The sequence below is a fragment of the Hylobates moloch genome, unplaced genomic scaffold, assembly GCF_009828535.3.
Source record: "Hylobates moloch isolate HMO894 unplaced genomic scaffold, HMol_V3 SCAFFOLD_20, whole genome shotgun sequence".
NCBI lineage: Eukaryota > Metazoa > Chordata > Mammalia > Primates > Hylobatidae > Hylobates > Hylobates moloch.
Genome location: NW_026652295.1, coordinates 24,348,905 through 24,371,217, shown reverse-complemented (window position 1 = coordinate 24,371,217; position 22,313 = coordinate 24,348,905). Strand labels below are relative to the sequence as shown.

At 40.9% G+C, this 22,313-nt stretch overlaps 1 protein-coding gene across 3 annotated transcripts in view; it reads left to right on the top strand.

Moving 5' to 3' along the window:
- The first annotated feature begins 9,200 nt into the window (after positions 1 to 9,200).
- Positions 9,201 to 22,313, top strand: part of RIPOR2 (RHO family interacting cell polarization regulator 2) — a 231,511-nt gene continuing 218,398 nt past the window's right edge. The window contains exon 1 of one of the 3 annotated variants that reach the window (XM_058432307.1): positions 9,201 to 9,661. In XM_058432307.1, coding sequence (XP_058288290.1) covers positions 9,586 to 9,661 — 76 coding nt within the window. In that variant the 5' untranslated portion in view covers positions 9,201 to 9,585. The remainder of the gene's footprint in view (positions 9,662 to 22,313) is intronic. The other 2 variants (XM_032140364.2, XM_032140369.2) reach the window with 2 other exon arrangements.

Sequence of the window (22,313 nt, the reverse complement as noted above, 5' to 3'; positions counted from 1 at the left end):
CAACACGCAGCCTATCTCTCCATAAGTGCTCAATAAATGTGTGTAGATAGACAGCCAGATAGCCACAGCTAGAACCTGACCCCCACTTCCATTTCAATTTCCAAAGAGCAAACTGAGACCTCATGTTCTTTTTGTATGTATTTGCTACAGAAGAGAAATAAATCAGGTGCTGTGCTATCGTTTTCCTCCTGGTGCTTGATAAGCTTTTATTTTAAAATAATGCCAAGTTTTCCTTGTTGATTTTCCATAAAAGTCACACAACGTACTTTGGCTCAGCAGTAGCCATTCTCCACTGAGTAATTGAAGGTCTGTTTCTCCCCAGGATGGTTTTAAAGTAGAAACAGACATGCTGATGCTTTTTCTCCTGAGTCTAACATCTAGCTTCCATTTATTAAAAATGAGTTGAAGGAAAAATGAAGAAAGGATCACATAATTATGTCTTTTTCCCCATATTCTCTTAAACACATTGCTCCTTGCAGACTGTACATGCTTCCACGTGAAATTCTGCGATTTATGAAAATTTAATAGCAACGCGAGCCCAAGAAAGAGTAAAAATCGATATTGTACACTTAACACAAATGAAAACGTTCCTTGGGAGAATAACACCCCACAAGCCTATTTATTCCAGGCATTTATGAGTGTGTACTTGATAAAAGAAAATATAAAGCATGAAGAGTCAGAAAACGGAGCCCTATGTAGGAGCCATGGATCTTCAGCATTGTCAACCTGACCAGAAAGAACAAAAGATGGTGGCAAGTCCTCCACTTCTTGTTCCATACGCCCACCCCCTAGTCTTTCTATGATTATAATGAGGAAACTGGCAAGATCTGTATTTAAATTCACAAGAGCAGAGAAAATGCAAACTTTTCAACTGCCTCTCATTTTAGACCTAACTGTACTTTCCGCCCCCTCTGGCCTGCTGTTCTCTCTCATCTGCTATTGTAAATTATGTACATCAGAAACGTTGGTGACTCATGCAGCAGAGGCTTTAGGAAATGTGTGGCTTAATGAGGAAAGAAGGTCTGACGCTGATTGAAAAAAAAAAAAAAAAAAAAAGCACTTGATTTTTTTGTATCACATTCTCCACATTCAAGTTCATTGCTTGCACAGAATTTCAAGAGCCACATAATAAAAGAAGGTGATAGAGGGAACATAGTCACAGTACCGTGACAGCTTCTGTAAGATTTCTCTCATCTCGAATTTGCCTACTTGGCAGCTATCTGATTTATGTTAAATGCCATATAGAACAGAAAAGTGTTGCAATTAACAATTGTAAAAACCAAGAAGAGAGGAGACTCTTAGAACAATATCCATTTCTAGGTCTCCCAAATATAGTTTTCTTTTCTTTTCCAACTTTTATTTTAGATTCAGGGGGTACGTGTGCAGGATTGTTATCTAGGTATATTGTGTGATGCTGATGTTTGGGGTATGATGATCCTGCCACCCAGGTACTGAGTGTAGTACCAACGGTTAGTTTTTCAAACCTTGCCCTCATCCCTCCCTCCCTTCTCTAGTAGTCCCCAGAGTCTATTGTTCCCATCATTATGTCCATAAGTACCCAATGTTTAGCTCCCACTTATAAGTGAGAACACACAGTCTTTGGTTTTCTGTTCCTGCATTAATTTGCTTAAGATAATGGCCTCCAGTGGCATCCATGTTGCTGCAAAGGATATGATTTCACTGTTTTTTATGTCTATGCAGTATTTCGTGGTGTATATGTACCACATTTTCTTTATTCAAGCCACAATTGATAGGCATCTAGGTGGCTCCATGTATCTTTGCCATTGTGAATAGTGCTGTGATGAACATGTGAGTGTAGGTGTCTTTTGGGTGGAACAAGTTGTTTTCTTTTCAGCATATGCAGAGTAATGGGATTGCCAGGTGGAATGGCAGCTCTGTGTTAAGTTTTTGAGAAATCTCCAGACTGCTTTCTACAGTAGCTGAACTAATTTACATTTCCACCAACCCCACCGTGTATAAGTGTTCCCCTTTCTCTGCAGCCTCACCAACATCTCTTGTTTTTTGACTTTTTAATAGGAGCCACGCTGACTGGTGTGAGATGGTTTCTCATTGTGGCTTGTATTTGCATTTCTCTAATAATTAATGATGTGGAGCATTTTTTAATGTTTGTTGGCCACTTGTATGCCTTCTTTCGAGAAGTGTCTGTTCATGTCTTTTGCCCATTTTTAAAGGGGTTAATTTTTAATGGGTTATTATTATTTGCATGTTCAATTGTTTAAGTTCCTTATAGATTCTGGATATTAGACCTTTGTTGGATACATAGTTGCAAATATTTTCTCCTATTTTGTAGGTTGTCTGTTTACTCTGTTGATAGTTTCTTCTGCTGTGCAGAAGCTCTTAAATTTAATTAGGTCCCACTTGTCATTTTTTGTTTTTATTGTGCTTGCTTTTGAGGACTTTGTTATTAATTCTTTTCCAAAGTCGATATCCAGAATGCGCTTCCTAGGTTTTCTTCTAGGATTCTTATAGTTTGAGGTTTTTCATTTAAATATTTAATCCATCTTAATTTTTGTATACGGTGAAATGGAGGGGTCCAAGTTCATTATTCTGCATATGGCTAGCCAGCTATCCCCACACGATGTATTGAATTTTCTCCATTGCTTATTATTGTTGACTTTGTTGAAGATTAGATGGCTGTAGTTATGAAGCTTTATTTCTGGGTTCTCTATTCTGTTCCATTGGTCTATGTGTCTGTTTTTGTACCAGTACCAAGCTATTTTGGTTACTGCAGCCTTATAGTATAGTTTGAAGTCAGATAATGTGATGCTTCTGGCTTTTTTCTTTTTGCTTAGGATTGCTTTGGCTATCTAGGCTCTTTTTTGGTTCCATATGAATTTTAGCATAGTTTTTCTCCAATTCTGTAAAAAATGACGTTGGTAGTTTGATAGGAGTTGTGTTGTATCTGCAGATTGCTTTGGGCAATACGGCCATTTTAATGATACTGATTCTTCCAATCCATGGACATGGAATGTTTTCCATTTGTTTGTGTCATCTGTGATTCCTTTTGGCACTGTTTTGTAGTTCTCCCTGTAGAGATCTTTCACCTCCTTGGTTACATGTATTCCTAGGCATTTTATTTTTGTGTGTGTAACTATTGTAAATGGGATTGCATTCTTGATTTGGCTCTCAGCTTGAACGTTATTGGTGTATAGAAATGCTACCAATTTTTGTACATTGATTTGGTATCCTTAAACCTTGCTAAAATCATTTATCTGTTCTAATAGCCTTTTGGCAGAGTCCTTGGGGTTTTCTAAGTATAGAATCACATCACCAGCAAAGAGACATGGCTTGACCTCTTTTCCTATTTAGATGCCTTTTTTTCCTCTTGCCTGATTGCTCTGGTTAGCCCTTCCAGTACTATGCTGAACAGGAGTGATGGGAGTGGGCATCCTTGTCTTATTCTAGTTCTCAAGGGGAATTATTCCAGGTTTTGCCTGTTCAGTGTGATGTTGTCTGTGAGTTTGTCAGAGATGGCTCTTATTATTTTAAGGTATGTTCCTAAGGTATGTTCCAGTGCCTAATTTCTTGAGGGTTTCTTAAAATCATGAAGAGATGTTGTATTTTATCAAAAGCTTTTTCTGTATCTATTGAGATGATCAAATGGTTTTTGTTTTTAATTCTGTTTATGTGGCGTTATATATAGATTGGCATACGTTGACCTTGCATCCCAGGAATGAAGCCTGCTTGATCATGGTGAATTAACTCTTTCTGATGTGCTGTTGAATTTGGTTTGTTAGGTTTTTTTTTTTTTTTTTTTTTTTTTTTGAGACAGGGTTTCACTCTGTTGCCCAGGCAGGAGTGTACTAATGCAATCATGGCTCACTACAGCCTTGAACTCCTGGGCTCAAGTGATCCTCCCACCTCAGCCTCCTGAGTAGCTGGGACTACAGGCATATGCCACTATGCCTGGCTAATTTTTGTTTTTGTGTTTTTTTGTGGAGATGCAGTTTCGCCATGTTGCCCAGGCTAGTCTTGAACTCGTGAGCTCATGCAACCCACCTGCCTCGGCCTCCCAGAGTTCTGGGATTGTAGGTATTAGCCGCTGTGCCCAGGCAGTTTGCTAGTAGTATTTTATTAAGGATTTTTGCATCATTAAGGATATTGGCCAATAGTGTTCTTTCTTCATTGTGTCTTGGCCAGGTTTTTGTACCAAGTTGATGCTGACTTCACAGAATGAGCTGGTGATATGGTTTGGCTGTGTCCTCATTTGTCAAGGATGAGGCCAAGTGGAGATCATTGAATCAGGGGACAGTTTCTCCCATACTGTTCTCATGGTAGTGAATAAGTCTCATGAGATCTGATGGTTTTATAAATGGGAGTTCCCCTGCACAACCCCTCTTGCCTCCCATCATGTAAAATGTGCCTTTGCTTCTCCTTTGCTTTCCGCCGTGATTGTGAGGCATCCCTAGCTATGTGGAACTGTGAGCCCATTACATCTCTTTTTCTTTACATATTACCCAGTCTCGGGTATGTCTTTATTAGCAGCATGAGAACAGACAAATACAGCTAGGGAGGAATCCCTTCTCCCCAATTTTTTGGAATAGTTTCGGTAGAATAGGTACCAGATCTTCTTTGCACTTCTGGTAGAATTCAGCTGTGAATCCATCTAGTCTGGAGTTTTCTTGGTTGATAGTTTTTTTTAATACAGATTCAATTTCAGAAGTTAATATTGGTCTGTTTAGTGTTTCCATTTCTTCCTGATTCAATCTTAAGAGATTGTGTGTCTCTAGGAATTTTTCCATTTCTTCTGGATTTTCTAGTTTGTGTGCATAGATGTAGTCATAATAGTTTCTGAGGATCTTTTGTATTTCTGTGAGATTAGTTGTAATGTCACCTTTGTTGTTTCTGATTGTGCTTATTTGGATCTTCTCTCTTTTTTTTTCTTTGTCAGTCTAGCTAGTGGTCTATCAATCTTGTTTATCCTTTCAAAAATCCAACTTTTGCTTTCGCTGATTCTTTTTTTGGGGTCTCAATTTCATTCAGTTCTGCTCTGATTTTAGTTCTTTCTTTTCTTCTACGAGCTTTGGAATTAGTTTGGTCTTGCTTCTCTAGTTCCTTTAGGTGTGATATTAGATTGTTAATTTGAGATCTTTCTAACTTTTTGAGTTAGGCATCTAGTGCTATAAGCTTTCCTCTTAAAATTGCTTTTGCTGCACCCCAGAGATTTTGGTATGTTGTGTCTCTTTTCATTTTTTTCAAGTAATTTTTTTATTTCTTCCTTGATTTTGTTGTTTGCCCAAAAGTCATTCAGGAGCAAGCTGTATAATTTCCATGTAATTATGTGGTTTTGAGAGATCTTTCTGGTATTCATTTCTATTTTTATTCCACTGTGATCTGAGAGTATGGTGGGTATAATTTCGATTTTTAAAAAATTTATTGAGACTTGCTTTATGGCCAAGCATATGGTTGATTTTGAAATATGTTGTGTGCAGATGAGAAGAATGTGTATTCTGTCATTGATCAGTGGAGGATTCTGTAGATATCTATTAGGGCCAATTGGTCAAGTATCAAGTTTAAATCCAGAATTTCTTTATTAGCTTTCTGCCTCAATGATCTGTCTAATGCTGTCAGTGTGTTATTGAAGTCCCCGACTATTATTGTGTGGTTGTATAAGTCTTTTCATAGGTATAGAAGTACATTTTTATGAATCTATGTGCTCTGATGTTGGGTGAGTATATATTTAGTATAGTTAAGTCTTCTTGTTGTATTGAATTCTTTATCATTGTGTAGTGCCCTTCTTTGTCTTTTTTATTGTTGTTGGTTTAAAATTTGTTTTATCTGATATAAGAAGAGTGATTGCTGCTTTTTCTAGTTTTCCATTTGTGTAGATCTTTCTCCAACCCTTTACTTTGCACCTGTGGGTGTCACGATGTGTGAAATGGGTCTCGTGAAGACAGCAGACATAGGGTTTTTTTAAAAATCCAATTTGCTGCTCTGTGCCTTTTAAGTGGGGTGTTTAGGCCATTTACATTCAAGGTTAATATTGATATGTGAGGTTTTGACCCTACTGTGAAGTTGATACCTGGTTGCTTTGTAGCTTCTATTGTGCGATTGCTTTATCGAGTCTGTTGGTTATGTACTTAACTCTGTTTTTGTGGTAGCAGGTATTGCTCTTTTGTTTCCATGTTTAGAAGTCCCTTAAGGATTTCTTGTAAGCTGTTCTAGTGGGAAAAAAAATTCCCTTAGCACTTGCTTGTCTGGAAAAGATTATATTTCCCTTTTCTTATGAAGCTTAGTTTGATAAGATATGAAATTCTTGGTTGGAATTTCTTTTCAGAATACTGAATACAGGCCCCCAATCTCTCTTGGCTTATAAGATTTCTTCTAAGAAATCTATTGTTAGCCTGATGGGGTTCCTTTAGTATGTAATTTGCCCTTTTTCTCTAACTATCTTTGAGATTTTTTCTTTAGCATTGACCTTGGACAGCCTGGTAACTGTATTCCTTAGTGATGTTCATTTTGTATAGTATCTCACAGGTGTTCTCTGGATTTTTTTGTATCTGGATGTCTATCTCTCTAGCAAGACTAGGGAAATTTTCTTGAATTATTCCACCGAATATATTTTCCAGGTTGTTTATTTTTTCTCCTTCTCTCCCAGGAATGCCAATAATTCATAAGTTTGGTTACTTTACATAATCGCATATTTTTTGAAGACTTTGTTCCTTTTTTAAAATTCTTTTTTCTTAATTTTTGTCTGACTGTGTTAGTTCAAAAGACCAGTCTTTAAGCTCTGAAATTCTTTCTTCTGCTTGGTCCAGTCTACCAAATATAGTTTTCTTATGCTGCATTTGCCATTCTAGGGAATTGTGTTCAGTGGCAATAGTCAAGAAAACTTCATTGGCTACCTTACATAGATTTTGTCTTAATTTTGGTCTCTACCTTTCCCCCCTAATTCAGAAAATGAGTCTTGGGGAGCTGGCACATCATAAGGGATCAGGATCCACAAGCAATTGTCTAGACCAGGAATGTTCCACATGACCTGCAATTGCCAGTTAATGTAATGACTCAGAGTGGTGGTCCCTCAGGTGAACAAAGAACACTCTGCAAATAGATTTATAGAATACAAAGGGCCTTTACAAGCTGGAAAAGGCAATGAACAGATCCTCCTCCAGAAGGAATGCAGCTCTGCCTATACCTCAATTTTCACCCTATAAGACCCATTTCAGACTTTGACCTCCAGAACTGAAAGATGATAGATCTGTGTTGTTTTAAGCCTTTAAATTTGTGGTAATTTGTTATAGCAGCAGTAGGAAACTAATACACAGAACTTGTGATATAAAGTATCCCAGACCCCCTCATATTGCAGATAAGGAAACAGAGGCCCAGGGAATTTGCCAACTTTCATGAAGTCACATGGCTAGTTAATAATAGCTGCTGACAACATTGAGAAATTCCTCGATGCTAAACACAATTCTTAGTCCTTAGCATGTATTTACTCATGAAGTCATCAGCATAACCCTAAGGCAGCAGCCCTCATCCTTAACCTCACATTTTATAGATTAAAAGACTGAGGCATAAGGATGTTAATGTCATGAAGATACTAAATAGGGTGCTAAAAGTTTGCACCCAGGCATTTCTGCTCTGGAACGCACTCTCTTTACCACCAGACATAGTGACAGAAGGGGAGCCTGAACTCTTGGGTGCCAGTCCAGTATCCTACCAACGTCTAAAGCGTTACTTGATCTCATTTCCTCTTGACAACTCTGAAATCTGTAGGTCATTCCCATTTTAAGTGAAGAAAACAAGACACCAAGACTAAGAGATGTGCCTAAAGCACTCATCTGGTCAGTTGCAATTACAAGCCTCTTGACTCCCATCTCTTGGTAGTTTCCCCCAGTCCCTCTGCTTCTGGCACCATGAGAGACACAAAAGATAAATGACAGAGTTTCTGCCGTCAGCAAGTTTATGGGTTATCTTGGGCTAAATTTGGTAACTTGGGTGTCACTTTTTTTCAGTTCCATCCTCAGGGCAAAGCTACTCCTGAGGCCTTGATCAATAACTGTTTGTTCTCGGGAGCAATCTGACATTGCACAGAGGAAAAGCTTGGAACAAAGTAAGCAATCAACGTACTGAGCTTCCCCTGCCAGGGGCAGCTTTAGAATGTCTATGTAAGAGAGGCTTCAGCCACATATTTGGAAGAGGCTGCAGCACCTAAATGTGGTATTATAGCCAACATAATGTATTTAGTTAGTGTGTATTTTTACTTGGGGAATTTTGAGGAGGAGCGGATGGAGATTTAGGGGGCTGACTAAAACTGCCCCAAACCACCTCTTGATTTACCACTTCCCCATGTAAACCCCTGTATGTTGCAGCTCAGAAAGAGGAATATACAGTTCTCGCCACCAAGAAACTTACTCACTATTTGAATGTAGGCAATTTTTTTTTCTTTTCTCTTTTTTCTTCAGACAGGGTCTTTCTCTGTTGCCCAGGCTGGAGAGCAATAGCGCAATCATAGCTCACTGCAAACTTGAACTCTTCCCTCAGGCAATCCTCCTGCCTCAGCCTCTGGAGTAGCTGGGACTACAGGCACACACCACCAAGACCAACTAATTTTAAAATTTTTTGTAGAGATAGGGTCCTGCTGTGTTGCCCTGGCCTCAAGCGATCCTCTCACCTCAGCCTCCCAAAGCGCTGAGATTACAGGTGTGAGCTACCTCATCCAACCTGGATGTGTGCTTTAAAAGAAATCAGAGAACAAACAAAAGGCCTAACAAATTTGGGCAGTGCAGACATGGGCCACCTGCGGGTGACAGCAATAGGTGCGTGGAGGACAGTTCCATGTCTATGGCTTCAGGAAAGCCTCATGGAAAAATGAGGCTTTGAAGTATGAATGAGTAGGTGAGGGGTAAGTGTGATCGTAGGTGGAGAAAAAGAATGGGTGAGAAAATTCAAATAGACATATTTGAAGACAGTGCACTGGGCAGATTAACTGGTGAAAAAGAAAGTATGAAATCACTTATGTTGGTTATCACCGAATCATTCTTTCAGTCAACAAATATTTATTGCTCACCTACCAAGGGCCAGGCACTATATTAGATACTAGGGACCCAGCAGTAAATAAATCATGTGCCCTAAAAGGTAAGGGGTGTTGCTCTGATTCAGCTCCAGCAGCAAAGCTCTGCTCTTCATTTCTGCCTACAGAGAGGGATTCCCATTTCAGGCCATTCCTGCGTGCAGTCAGACACACCTGGCCGTCCCCCTGCTACTGCACGGCTCCTCCGACGCGAAGGCAGACACAGGAGCCCGGTGATCGTCTCTGCTTGAATAAATTACCGCCCCATCATCTTCATGCATAAAACATGGCACAGGAGGCTAGGGCAGCCCAGCACAGCAGCTGCCTTCGGGCCAGTCGGGAGTTAAGGGAAGGAAAGGCAAGGCAAGTTACAAGATAAAAGACGTCAACGGAAGCCTCAAATACTTTTTTTTTTTTTAAGGAAAGAACAAAAAAGGGGGGTTTTATGTTTTCTTTTTCATTTTTATACGTCTGGACTTAACTTCCGGGATCGCTGCAAGACCCTTTTGTTCCTTTGCCATGAGCAGGTTTTAGGCCGCTCTCTTGGGACCATGGTGTTACCTTCGCGATTACACTGGATCAGAAACAGGCCATGGAGGGACAGGATCCGGAGGCGCCAGCTCAACCGTGAGTGTCCCGACGGGTGTTACCTACACTCTGCCTTTGTTTTCCACACTTTCCCGCAACACACTCATTTCTTGCCCTCTGCAAATCTTCTCCAATCTCTCCCCCTTCCTCCTCTCTTCCACTTTCCTGTGCTCTGTTTTCCAATGGACTTTGGTATTTTTTACCGACTCTCTCTCTTCCTATTTCCTTCCCAGCCCTATCCTGATTAGAGGTAACTAGATACATTTTGTTTCAAGTGGTGAGCAAGACAGAGCCACAGGGCCTCTTTTCTTTATTTCTCCAACCAGATGGAAAATACAAATAAATATTTACATCGGTCAAGGAGTCATGCGAATTGGAATTTTTGTTTATTACAGTGGGGAAAAAAATGGAACATCTGAATCAAACAGGTTATCAGCAGTGTAGCTGGATGAGGTGAAATTCAAGGATCAGTGAGTCATATTTCCTTTAAAGGGCCCAATTGTGTGCTTCTTAAATTATCAAACTCACAACTGTAGACAGGAACTCTAACCAAAGGCGAGTTTTTAGTGTTGGAGTAATCTGAGAATGAAAAAGCATTTCATATGTATGCCAAGACCATTTCTCATGAACAAGTAACAAATTCGTGTGTGTCTGTTTTTAGAGACGTTTATTTATCTCAGATGTCAGCAAATTCAAATGAGTGGAGGGGCTGGGCTGCTAAGAAGAATGAGTGAAAGGGGTCTGTTTTCACAGGGGTAAGGAATAGTTCACTTTCTTCCTGTCTCTGTTGTGAGAAAAATGATAGTGAAAGCAAGATGATAAATGACAACTGACATTTGGCCTCAATATGAGGTAGCAATAGGGAGTGGTAGAGGGTGCAGCAAGAGGGGAAATACGTGTCCCTTCATAGTGGGGTACCCACCATTCAACGCCATCCGATTGTTTCCATGAGGAATGGGGTAGAGGTTGGTAGATTTTCCAATTTTTCAAAAAAAGCAGGTGGATGCGGTAGCTCATGCCTGTAATCCCAGCACTTTGGGAGGCTGAGGTGGGAGGATCACGAGGTCAAGAGATCGAGACCATCCTGTCCAACACGGTGAAACCCTGTCTCTACTAAAAATACAAAAATTAGCCGGGCATGGTGGTGGACGCCTGTAATCTCAGCTACTCAGGAGGCTGAGGCAGGAGAATCACTTGAACCCAGGAGGCGGAGGTTGTGGTGAGCTGAGATCGTGCCATTGCACTCTAGCCTGGGCAACAAGAGTGAAACTCTGTCTCGAAAAAGAAAAAAAAAGCAAGAAACACTAATTTCTGTGTGAAAGCTCCCAAATTTAAATGTTGGCAGTTTATTTCTTTGAATTTTAAATATGTAACACCAATGTTCTAAGGCAACGTGTGACAACTGTGGACCACCAGTAGCCAAGCCCTGGTTTATGTGCTAGGTGTTGTTCTCATTAGAAGTCCATCACAGAGGCGGGGCGCGGTGGCTCACGCCTGTAATTCCAACACTTTGGGAGGCCGAGGTGGGCAGATCACCTGAGGCAAGGAGTTGAAGAGCAGCCTGGCCAACATGGTAAAACCCCATCTCTACTAAAAATACAAAAATTAGCCAGGCGTGGTGGTGGGCACCTGTAATCCCAGCTACTCGAGAGGCTGAGACTGGAGAATCGCTTGAACCCAAGAGGTGGAGATTGCAGTGAGCGGAGATTGTGCCATTGTACTCCAGCCTGGGCGATGAGCGAAACTCCATCTAAAAAAAAAATTAAAAATTAAAAAATTAAAAACAAATAGAAGTCTATCACACAGTGTTCTTTATGCCTAGATGCCTAGTTATACATTGGCAACTCTTCCTTATGTGTTAAAAGCCCCTGGTATAGACAATTAAATTAAGATGAATGAGTGGCTTAGGAACATGTATCCAAAATAGTCACAGTCTACTAGTTTCGGAGGCAAGCTGGGCTGGTTGGATTCCAAATGACAATTCAAAGACAAGCAAACAATTTGCATCAAGCAAAATACTTCTTTTTCTTTGATATAATTGAAGAAGCCATCAGTTTTCTCTGGGCCTTTACCTTCTTGATCATGTTTCTTTTACTTGCGCGTACCTTAAATTTAAACTCCAGTTTTTATGAAACTTCATTGTATATCTGTAGGAAAATAGTTGTGATCCTACAGTTTTAATCCAATACCTCTGTTATGGAATCCGTCACTGAGAAAAGCTGGATTATGGATCTGCATGGTTTCACTAGTATGGATGGGAAGTCGGCCTATACTCTTAAAATAAGAGTTATGAGAAAAGCCTGCTTTACTACAGAAATTTCACTTAAATTTGAGACTAACATCTGAATACTGTGCTGATTTCTGCATGGTTTTAATATGAAATGATATATTAATAGATGTTGAATGTAAGCTCAACATTAAGCAGGCTGGTCCTGACCTCTGTGGCATAATGTCTAAGGAGGGAATTCTGATATTCTTCCAGGATGGTCAAGAGCCCTGCTGCATGAGAGTCAGTGTGAGTTAGAAATAGGAACAGGATCAAGTGACATTTTTGGAGGGTTGCATTTTCCAACTCACAAAAGACCTGTGCGTGTTTGCAGGCAGCGAATTAGAGAAAGTGGGAAGGGAGAAAGAGTGAAGACACCTGTGAGGGAAGGACACTTATCACTGCAAATGTCAGCCTGCAAGGGTGGCCCTCAACAATATTTTGCGGCTGCTAAAATCTGCTTTGATAATGTTTCCTGTCTTCTTTCTCTGAAGTTTTTCTCATAGGTCAGCGTTTCCTCCAACCTGGGGACTCAAGTTATATAATCCTTTGGGGTTATTTTGTCATTAAGAAAAATAAGTTAGTAAACCCCTTTCCTTTAAATACACAGAGGGACCTTGAATGGCGATAGGAGGGACATGTGCTACCACTCTCCATTTCCATGCCCATGCAGACATTGCTAATCAACCACAGCTCTCTCTTTTTCCCCCACAGGGACTAGGCCTTGGCTTGGAATCCTTTCAAATATAGTGCCTTAAGCTGCCATGTCTAATCAATTAGAATTGCCTCACTGGTTGAAATTTATATTTGTTTTCTAGTGCTTTGTAACAAATTACCACAAGTTTATTGCCTTAAAACAACATACATTTTTTATCTCACAGCTTCCACGGCCATGAATTAGCTGGATTCTCTTCTCAGGGTCTCCCAAGGCTGAAATCAAGGTGTTCTCTGGGGCTGCAATCTCATCTGAGGCTCAGGATCTCCTTCCAAGCTCAATGGCTGTGGGCAGAATTTAGTTCCTTGCAGTTGTAGGCCTGAGGCCTTCAGCAACTAAAGGCCACCCATTGTTCTCTGCCACATGACCCTCTCCACAACATGGTAGTTTGCTTCCTCAAAGCCAAGAAGGGTCTTTTGCTGCTTATAGACTCTTCTTTAAAGGGCTCACCTGATTAGGTCAGGCCCACCCAGGATAATCTTTCTTTTGATTAGTTAAAAATTGACTGATCAAGGGCTTTAATTACATTTGAAAAATCCCTCATTTTTGCCATATAACATAATCTAATCACAGAAGTAAAATCTCATCATATTTATACCCAAGGTGCGAGAATTATACAGGGCCTGTATGCCAGGGGGCAAGAATCGTGGGGCCATCTTCAAATTCTGCTTACTACAAAACCTAATTGTCATCTTTGCAATAGAACTTCGATTTTGAGCTACTGGAAAGCTTTAGGTTTTTTCGTTTGCTCATTTGTTTTTGTTTTACTTTTTATTATGAAAATTTTCAAACATTCAGTAAAGTTGAGAAAATAGTATAATGAATCTTATATATCTATCACCTAAATTTAACAATTATTAACATTTTGCCATATTTGCTTCATCTAATTTCCTGTTGAAACATTTAAAAATAAATCAGACATTATGACATCTCCGCACTAAATATTTTAGTAAGAGCATCTCTAAAAAATAAGTACATTTTTCTACATAACTGCGTAATAAAATTAACAATGATCCCCACATATTATTAAATACCCGGACCATATTCGAATCTCCCCAGGTAAGAGCAAATCCTTAATAAGCTCTGCATGCCTATAACCCTTAGCAAAATACCTGGCACCTCATCTACTCAATAACCGTTTGGGTTCCATCAAAATTAAACTCATAGTAAAGCAGTGGATCCCAAAGTTCATCTTCCCTAAGCCTTCCTCCCTTCTTCCTTTCACCCCCAGAATCTGTAACGAAATATTGAGATTATTTTCTTTTCTAGTCCATAGCAGTGTAGTAAAAAAAACTAGTAATCAAACCAAGGTATGAGAACAGTAATGTGTTACCCTTCTTAGGGATATTTGAATTTTAAAAGAGGCCAAAGGTCACTACAAAGACACACATGTGTGATACTGAGCAGACATTCGGGAGAAGGACCTATCTGGTGTCCTGTAAACCCTGTCAAGCTGCTTACCTGTGACTTGCCCAGGTAGAGAGGAGTATAGACAGAGCAACAGCTCCGTGGGTGCCTGGGCCTTCTACATGATGACAGCAGGGTCAGGGCAGGGCATGGGAATGAGGAGCGGGCACAGATAACTGAATGCCCCGAGAGCCTTTCTTTCCTTTAGTCTGCCACATTTGGGGTGGGGGATTAAAGGAAAGAAACCCTGAAAAGTATATAAGCTTTGACAACCAGGAGATTTGGCTTCAAATCTTACTTCTACAACTTCTTAGCTGTTGGCCTGTGGGCAATTTATTCCACCTCCCTGAATGCCTACTTCCTCAATCTTAAAATGGTTATTACAATAATACCAACCTCCCAGTGTTATTGGGGGGAATTAAAAGACATAAAATATGTCAAGTGCCTAGCACAGTTCCTGGCAATGTAGCTATTGGGAGCTGAGGGCCTAAAAATGGTAATAGTGGCATTTGAAGCAGTATGAAGGGCTTACCATTGTCACCTCCACATTTTTTCCCAAAATAATGGGAGACATGTCATACTGGAGAAGGCATCCCCATCTTCCTCAGCCAGGCACCCCACCCTCACATTCAGCTGGCTTACACCACACCACACAGGAGGCAACACAGATACACTAGGGAAAAACCGATCTTGGCCCCTAGGGGTGTGACTCCTGTTCTTCTGGGAAAATGGAGTGTTTGCCCCCACAGAGGATCTCCAGGCTGTTTTCAGTGCAAGTAAATGCAACCAGATGACAGAGCCCACTTGGAACTTGTTTCACCTCTTTCAAAAGTTGAACTCTGGCCTAGTGTGGTGGCTTACACCTGTAATTCCAATGCTTTGGGAGGCTGAGGTGGGAGGATCACTCGAGGCCAGGAATTAGAGACCAGCCTGGCAACATAGCAAGATCCTGTCTCTATAAACTTTTTTTTTTTTTTAGTGGGCATGGTGGTGTGTGCCTGTAATCCCAGCTACTCAGGAGGCTGAGGCAGGAGGACTGATTGAACTTAGGAGTTGGAGGTTACACTGACCTATGATCATGCCACTGCACACCAGCCTAGGTGACAGAGCAAATGCTATCTCAAAAAACAAAACAAAAAACAGTTGAACTCTGTTAGGTAGAGCTTTGATGGAGGCAGCCGCTGGTTAGCACTTTTTGTGGACTCCAATCAAAGGAATGGAAATGAGTTTTCTCTGTCCCACTGAAAAGACAACAGTGACAAAGCTGATATGCACTTGAGATTAGGGAATCTGCTGTCTCAGAGATACCACTGGTGACTTCCTTCCAGTGTCAATGTGACTTAATTGTCTTGTTCTGCTTCGCCCGCCATTCTCCTGACTCAGTGTGATGGCATTCTTAATTGTGACTGGGCAAGGGGACCAGGTCAGGCAGCAGTCTGAATCCCACAGACCATGCCCTGGACTGTGATTGGGGCTGTGGGACTTCAAAGGAGGGCTCTCCTGTCTGCCACCATCCTGGGTTGACAATTCGACACAAGGAGGTAGGAACCCAGCTGGCTATTCCTCACTGCACGGGCAGCTCTGGAAGGCACTCTGATTCATAGAGTCTTAGATTTTCTTCTAAATACCACTGTCTTCAGATGAGAACCTGAAGCCAAGATCTCAGGGAGACAGAGGGGCCTGGGATAGGAAGACTATGTGGGCACCTTTCCCAGAGTCCTCCATCTGCACAAGGCTACCCACTCTGCAGATGGCCCCTGCTTGCAGAGAGATCCAGCGTCAATTTACAGAGCAGCCCAGCTTCCTATCAGCTTTCTGTCCTGGCTTACCTGTTATCTGGCAAGGCTCAGGCCTTGACAACACTCATGTTTCTCCCCTGGTCTCCTCCACTCTAGGATTTTGTACCAGTGTAGGGAGGTACTATGGTTGCAGATTTAGCTTTTCAACGTGGATACAAACGCCCAAGTGTCCCAGACCACAGCAGAAACCATGTTGCTGCCTTTTCCAACCTGCCGATTTGGTCTCTTGCTGCTGTTCTGACCATCAGAATTGCTACTGACTGACAAATCCCTTGTGCTGCAATTTTAGGCTTCAGGCTGGGCTTCCCTGCTCTGAAGCAGAGAAGGATATACCAGGAAAATTCCTCTCTTGGTTTCTGTTTCCTTTAAGCTACAAGCTTAAAGATTTGAGAGGAGGTCAGTGAGGGGTTTACCCCAAGTATAAAAAAGAAAGAAACCTTTTAGAACATTCTGTATAATTCATAGGTCACATATTTTCCTGGGTTTCAGTCTAGACACCTGCTAAATTTATCCATTAACAGCCTCATCCCAGACAACAGGCAGCTGGGCCCCACAAAGCCTGGGTTTCTCCCCAGTTCTGAATCTTGTTTGCCAACAGCTCTGCCAATTACAGAGAATCCTACCGCATTTTGTTTTAGGGACCCTAGTGTTTATACTGGCATAAAAATTATTTATATGCCTTCAAACATGTTGTTACCTATTTTCTCATCATTCAGAAGAATACTTGCTTCTGTAGAAGGCTTACCCTCCTCCTTCCTGCCTGAATGATTAAATCCATGGGTACAATTGCCAAATGTCCAATTCCAGTTTATACTGTCAAGGAAGAAAAATGATGGGAAACTGGAGAATGGAAGGTACTTTGAATAATTCAAGGAGGTCTGTTGGTTGAGAAAGTGCTCTCTTTGTATGTACATGATCTGGACAGATATTTTAGCTGTCTCCAGCCGAGGATGGACAAAAGAGAGGATGTGGAGGGAAAAGGAAAGGAGAGGAAGAAGCAGCAAATACAAATACAGCTAACAAACATAAAAAAGAAAATGAAACCAGCAGAGGGATTAGAGAGCTCAGAGCCTCGGTGGATTCTGAAGTCTGTAATTCTCAGGTTGTTTGTTTGATGAGGGATCTAAAGAGCCCAAAAGTTAATCACTAGAATGATCACTTGGTCTCTGGTTGGTAGCAGAAAATTACCAGAATAGCAAATTTTCTCAGAAGCATTAAGCTAGTGTATCAAGTAGGGGGTAAGGAGGATCTTAGGGAATGGAAAGCATCTTGAAATATGTTAGCCTAGATTCAACCCACTATGTGAGTACCAGTTTTTCCTCTGAAATAGCAAGATCCAAGAAATTGTTTCACTGTGTAAGAACATATTAATTATATACACATACCTTATCCCCTTCTGCCCTCCCCCCACAGTTGTCAAAACTGTAAACTTGGGCAGTAGCACTGAAAAATATGTATTGATTTTGTTTTCATCTGATACAAAGCTAATATGCCCATGTTGTATAAAAATCAAACAATACAGAAACATACAACAGAGAGAAAGTCATCTAGAATTCCCAGACCTCACCCCGTGCAGCATAGCACTCCCATTTCTTTTGTAAAATATACTAAATATATATATATATAACCTTTTTGTATAGTTTTTGTTTTAAAATGTTATCAATTCTCTATACATTCAAAAATAAAATTAAATAAACAAGTATGAGAAAAAATACAAATTGAATGCAAACAGAAACCAATGAACTATATTTCAAATGAATAGCACAACTACATGGAAGAAAAAGAAAAGAATTAATCCAAGTAACATTTGAACACAATACTTTGGCTAAATATCCTCAGTCAAAAAGCAAAAAAAAAAAAAATAAAGTAATAAAAATAATCTTAAACTCTGTTTAGCAGATTTGTTTTTTGCAGACCACAGTTATAACAATTCTAAAACTATTTTGTATATTGTAGAACTAAGCAAACAAGTACCTACAGGATGTGTTGGGAGCCAGAGTTCTCATTGCACGAGAAGGCAGATACAAATATAAAATGAGTGAAGACAAAAAAGCATCCTATTTGTTGCCCTGGAATTAGAATAATCTAGACAGACAGACAGACACAGATATTTCCTAGCTCTGTCCACTAAAAGGATCTAGAAGCAGTAATACCCAATAGCAATGAGCAACCTAGTACCCAGATGTTGGTTTTTAAATATCACTCACACCAAAAGGAATGAGGGCTCCTTGGAAAAATGCTGATCCCAGGGCTGTAGCAGTTAAATTACAAGATGCAGCTGAAACACCCTTGTGCCAGAAAATAAAGAAGTGCTCAAAAAATTAAGGGAATCTGTCAAAAGCACTGGGGAGCTGCCTTGGAGGGGCTTCTACTGGCAAAACTGGGACACTGTGAGCATCAAATAAACAATGATGTTAATAGATTATAGCCCATTAAGTTAGAAATCCATTTTTAAACATTAAAAATAAGAGCTAAAACCATAAAACCTTTTTTTTTTTTTTGAGATGGGGTCTCATTGTGTCACCCAGGCGTGTGGCACCATCGCGGCTCACTGGAGCCTCACTACAGCCTCGAACCCCTGGGCTCAAGCCATCTTCCCACCTCAGCCTCCCACAGGAATGTGCCACTATGCCCAGCTAATTTTTAACTTTTTGTAGAGACAGAATCTTGCTCTGTTGCCCAGGCTGGTCTTGAACTTGGGGGCTCAAGCAATTTTCCCATCTTGGCCTCCCAAAGTGCTGAGCTAAATATATTTTTAAGTGGGATCAGAATAATACCATGTTCTACAACTTACTGTTTCATTTCACAACATAACTTGGGTACCTTTTTATGTCAATAAATAGCAGTACATTTCTTCAGACAGGATCCATATACCCAAATCCAAATGAAAGCTTGTAGAGTTTGAGACACTTTAAGTGTATCTAATCTGATCCACTTAAATATTGAAAAATGATTATAATTGTAAAGCGGATTGTATTGGTTGGGAATTGAACCGTCCACGTACTTACTTATGGAGGCCTGATGTCTGTGACTCTCCAGCCATGCTGTGCTGCTCTTTCTGTTTCCAACTGGAAACCGGGCTATTTTAAAGGTCAGGGTAATCGGGAGAAGGTATGCATATCTATTTTCAAAAAACTATGCCTCACATATTCTTTGAAGGGGAGATCTTTTCATCCTCCACCAAACAGAGGGCGATTTGGAAAGAAGACCATTTCCAATCCCATCAAGGGTTGGCTCCAGGGGTGCCTGGTTTCTGAGGCACCAGAGAGGTCCTTGTTCTTGGGAGCAGGTGGCTTAGTTCTTATCTCCATTACAGGGTGGGATGGAAAGAGGCACACAAAGCCTGAGCCTGCAGAAAGAACCAGGCAATATCAAGAAAAACGGAGTCTGAGATACTTGCTAACACTTTGAATTGCTGCTGCCCAAAGCTTGTTCCCTGAGGTTTGTTACAAATTGAGTGAAATTAATCCAATCCTTCAATTTTCAAGCAAGTGAAAAAAAAAAACACCATAAAGGATTCGCTTGCTGATACTGCATCAAAAGGGGGACAGTAAATTCATGTAAGTGAGTCAGCAAAGAACCCCAAGAGCTCTTCCCCTCTGGACCAAGGGAAGCTTTACTCCTATTAGGATGGTTCGAAGGGGAGAGGGAGAGTACTCTTGAACTCATCAGAGAGTATGAAAGCAAGTGTATGGGTCTACAAGCAACCCTCTAAATGGCATAGGTGGTGAAGAAAATGCATTAGATGTATTTTCAAATGTTTTCCAACATTTTATTATTAATACGTTTCACATATAGAAAAGTTAAAATAATTATACAGTGAATATACTAAATATATATATATATAACCTTTTGTATTATATATATAATATATATTCTATGGATATTATATATATATATATATCTACCACCTACATCACATACCTAACCATATACCTATCTATCAATCTTTTAATAAATCTTATTTTTAATGCTTTAAAAATAAATTGCAGACATCCATATTCTTTATTCTAAACCCTCATATATGTATTATATATATATATCAGTCAATCTTTGTTCATAGTTTAAAAAAATTTTTAGTCATGTTTATTGAGGTGTAATTACATAGAGTACAGCATACTTTTTAGTGTGCAGTCCTATGAGTCTTGACAAACACCTATAGTCGTGTAACCACCACAACAATGAAGATATAGAAGAGTTCCATCACCCCAGACATTCCTTCATGCCCCTTTGGAGTCAGTCCCTTTCCCCAGCTCTTGTCAACCAGTGATCTGTTTTCCATCCTTATCGTTTTGGCTTTTCCAGAATATCTCATAAGCCGGGTACAGTGGCATAGGCCTGTAGTCCCAGCTACTCGGGAGGATGGCTTGAGCCCAGGAGTTCTGGGGTATAGTATGCTCTGCTGACTTGGTGTGTGCACTAAGTTTAACATCAATTTGGTGACCTCCTGGGAGCGAGGGACCACCAGGTTGCCTAAGGAGAGGTGAACCGGCCCAGGTCGAAAACAGAGCAGGTAAAAACTCCTGTGATGATCAGTAGTGGGATCGTGCTTGTGAATAGCCACTGCACTCCAGCCTGGGCAAGTGCAATTGCAAGACCCCGGTGCTAGGCATGGTGGCTCACGTCTGTAATCCCAGCACTTTGGGAGGCAGAGGCGGGTGGATCACCTGAGGTCAGAAGTTTGAGACCAGCCTGAAAACACGGAGAAACCCCACCTCTACTAAAAATACAAAATTAGCCGGGCATGGTGGTATATGCCTGTAATCCCAGCTACTTGAGAGGCTGAGTCATGAGAATCACTTGAACACAAGGGGCAGAGGTTGCAGTGAGCTGAGATCACGCCATTGCACTCCAGCCTGGGCAACAAGAGCCAAACTCCATCTCAAAGAAAACAAACAAACAAACAACAACAACAACAACAAAAAAAAAAAACAGCAAGACCTTATCTCTTTTTAAAAAAAAAGCCAGAATATCTCATAAGCAGAATCATACAGTATGTAGCCTTTTGAGTCTTGCTTCTTTCACTTAACATGATCCATGATGTTGCATGCACATTTGTTCCTCTTCATTGCTGAAGAGTATCCCATTATTGGATGTATTCTTATAAAGTATAGTTATTTGCAAGTGGTAAGATCTCTAATCACCAAAAAGCATGAGTAAACATGATCATCAGAGGGGACAACCCCCGAGTTCTGGGGCACCCCAATTCTATCCATAGCTCTGGTCCTCTCTCAGGGGAAGCTCTGAGCAAACGAGGGACTCTGAACCCTCTGAATCCCACTCCACCTCACGTGTACCCTGGGAATATCATCAGTGGCAACTACGAAGGGACAGTTTATTCGATCAGCAGTAAATGATTATGATTCAGAATGTATTAGGCCAGTCGTCAACCCTACATTTTTTTCTTTGACATTGTATATGATTATACAACCTGTACACAAAACAGAGATCTTTCCCCCCATTTAAGACCTGGAGCCAGGCTGACACAGACAAGCAGAGGCAGGAGGATACAGAAGAACAAGGATGGGAGAAAGGGGAGACACACTATAGTGGAGGCTGTAACGGTCCTGTCATGCTAAGACCCAGTTGTGGAGGAACCAGGAGTCCCACTAGGTTTGAAGAGCTTTCTGACTGCCTGGTTCTCTCACTCCGTTTTCTTTCCCTACCTTGAGTTAAAAGTCTGTGTTTTCAATCTAAAACAATAACATCCTGCACACAGAAGGAAAAGAGTGAAAGAATATCTTGATCTCTTAAGAAAAGCATATAGTTTAATTTCATGTTTTTAACCCAGCTTTTAACTGAGTAGCCCAGACATTGTTATAATTCCCTCAAAGGACCAAAAAAATCAATTTTCTTCTATTTCCCCACAGCAGTTAAAAAATGAAGATATCTGGTTTTTTGAGATGAGAAGCATAATCTTCAGGGTAAGGTTACATATTTTTTTTCCTTCGCCCTCACTCCCAATGCTGTCTCTATTTCTGTGTCATCCGAGAAGGTGATGTGGGGCATGGAGGGTCCCAGCTCAGGGTATGGGACTTGCTTCCTGGTCTTGTCCCTGCTCATCTGTGAGGCATCAGTCAGACCACTCACTCTCTCAGTACATGAACATTCCTTTGTGTCCAGGCCAGAGTTTGTTCTTGGTTTCCTATCCACCCCTTTTCTCATTATTACTTCTTTTTTTTTTTTTTTTGAGATAGAGTCTCGCTCTGCCATCCAGGTTGGAATGCAGTGGTGCGATCTTGGCTCACTGCAGCAAGCTCCGCCTCCCGGGTTCACACCATTCTCCAGCTTCAGCCTCCCAAGTAGCTGGGACGGAGTCTTGCTCTGTCGCCAGGCTGGAGTGCAGTGTAGCGATCTCGGCTCACTGCAACCTCCACCTCCTGAGTTCAAGCCATTCTCTTGCCTCAGCCTCCTGAGTACTTGGGACTACAGGTGCGCACCACCACGCCCAGCTAATTTTTTGTGTTTTTAGTAGAGACGGGGTTTCGCCATGTTGGCCAGGAT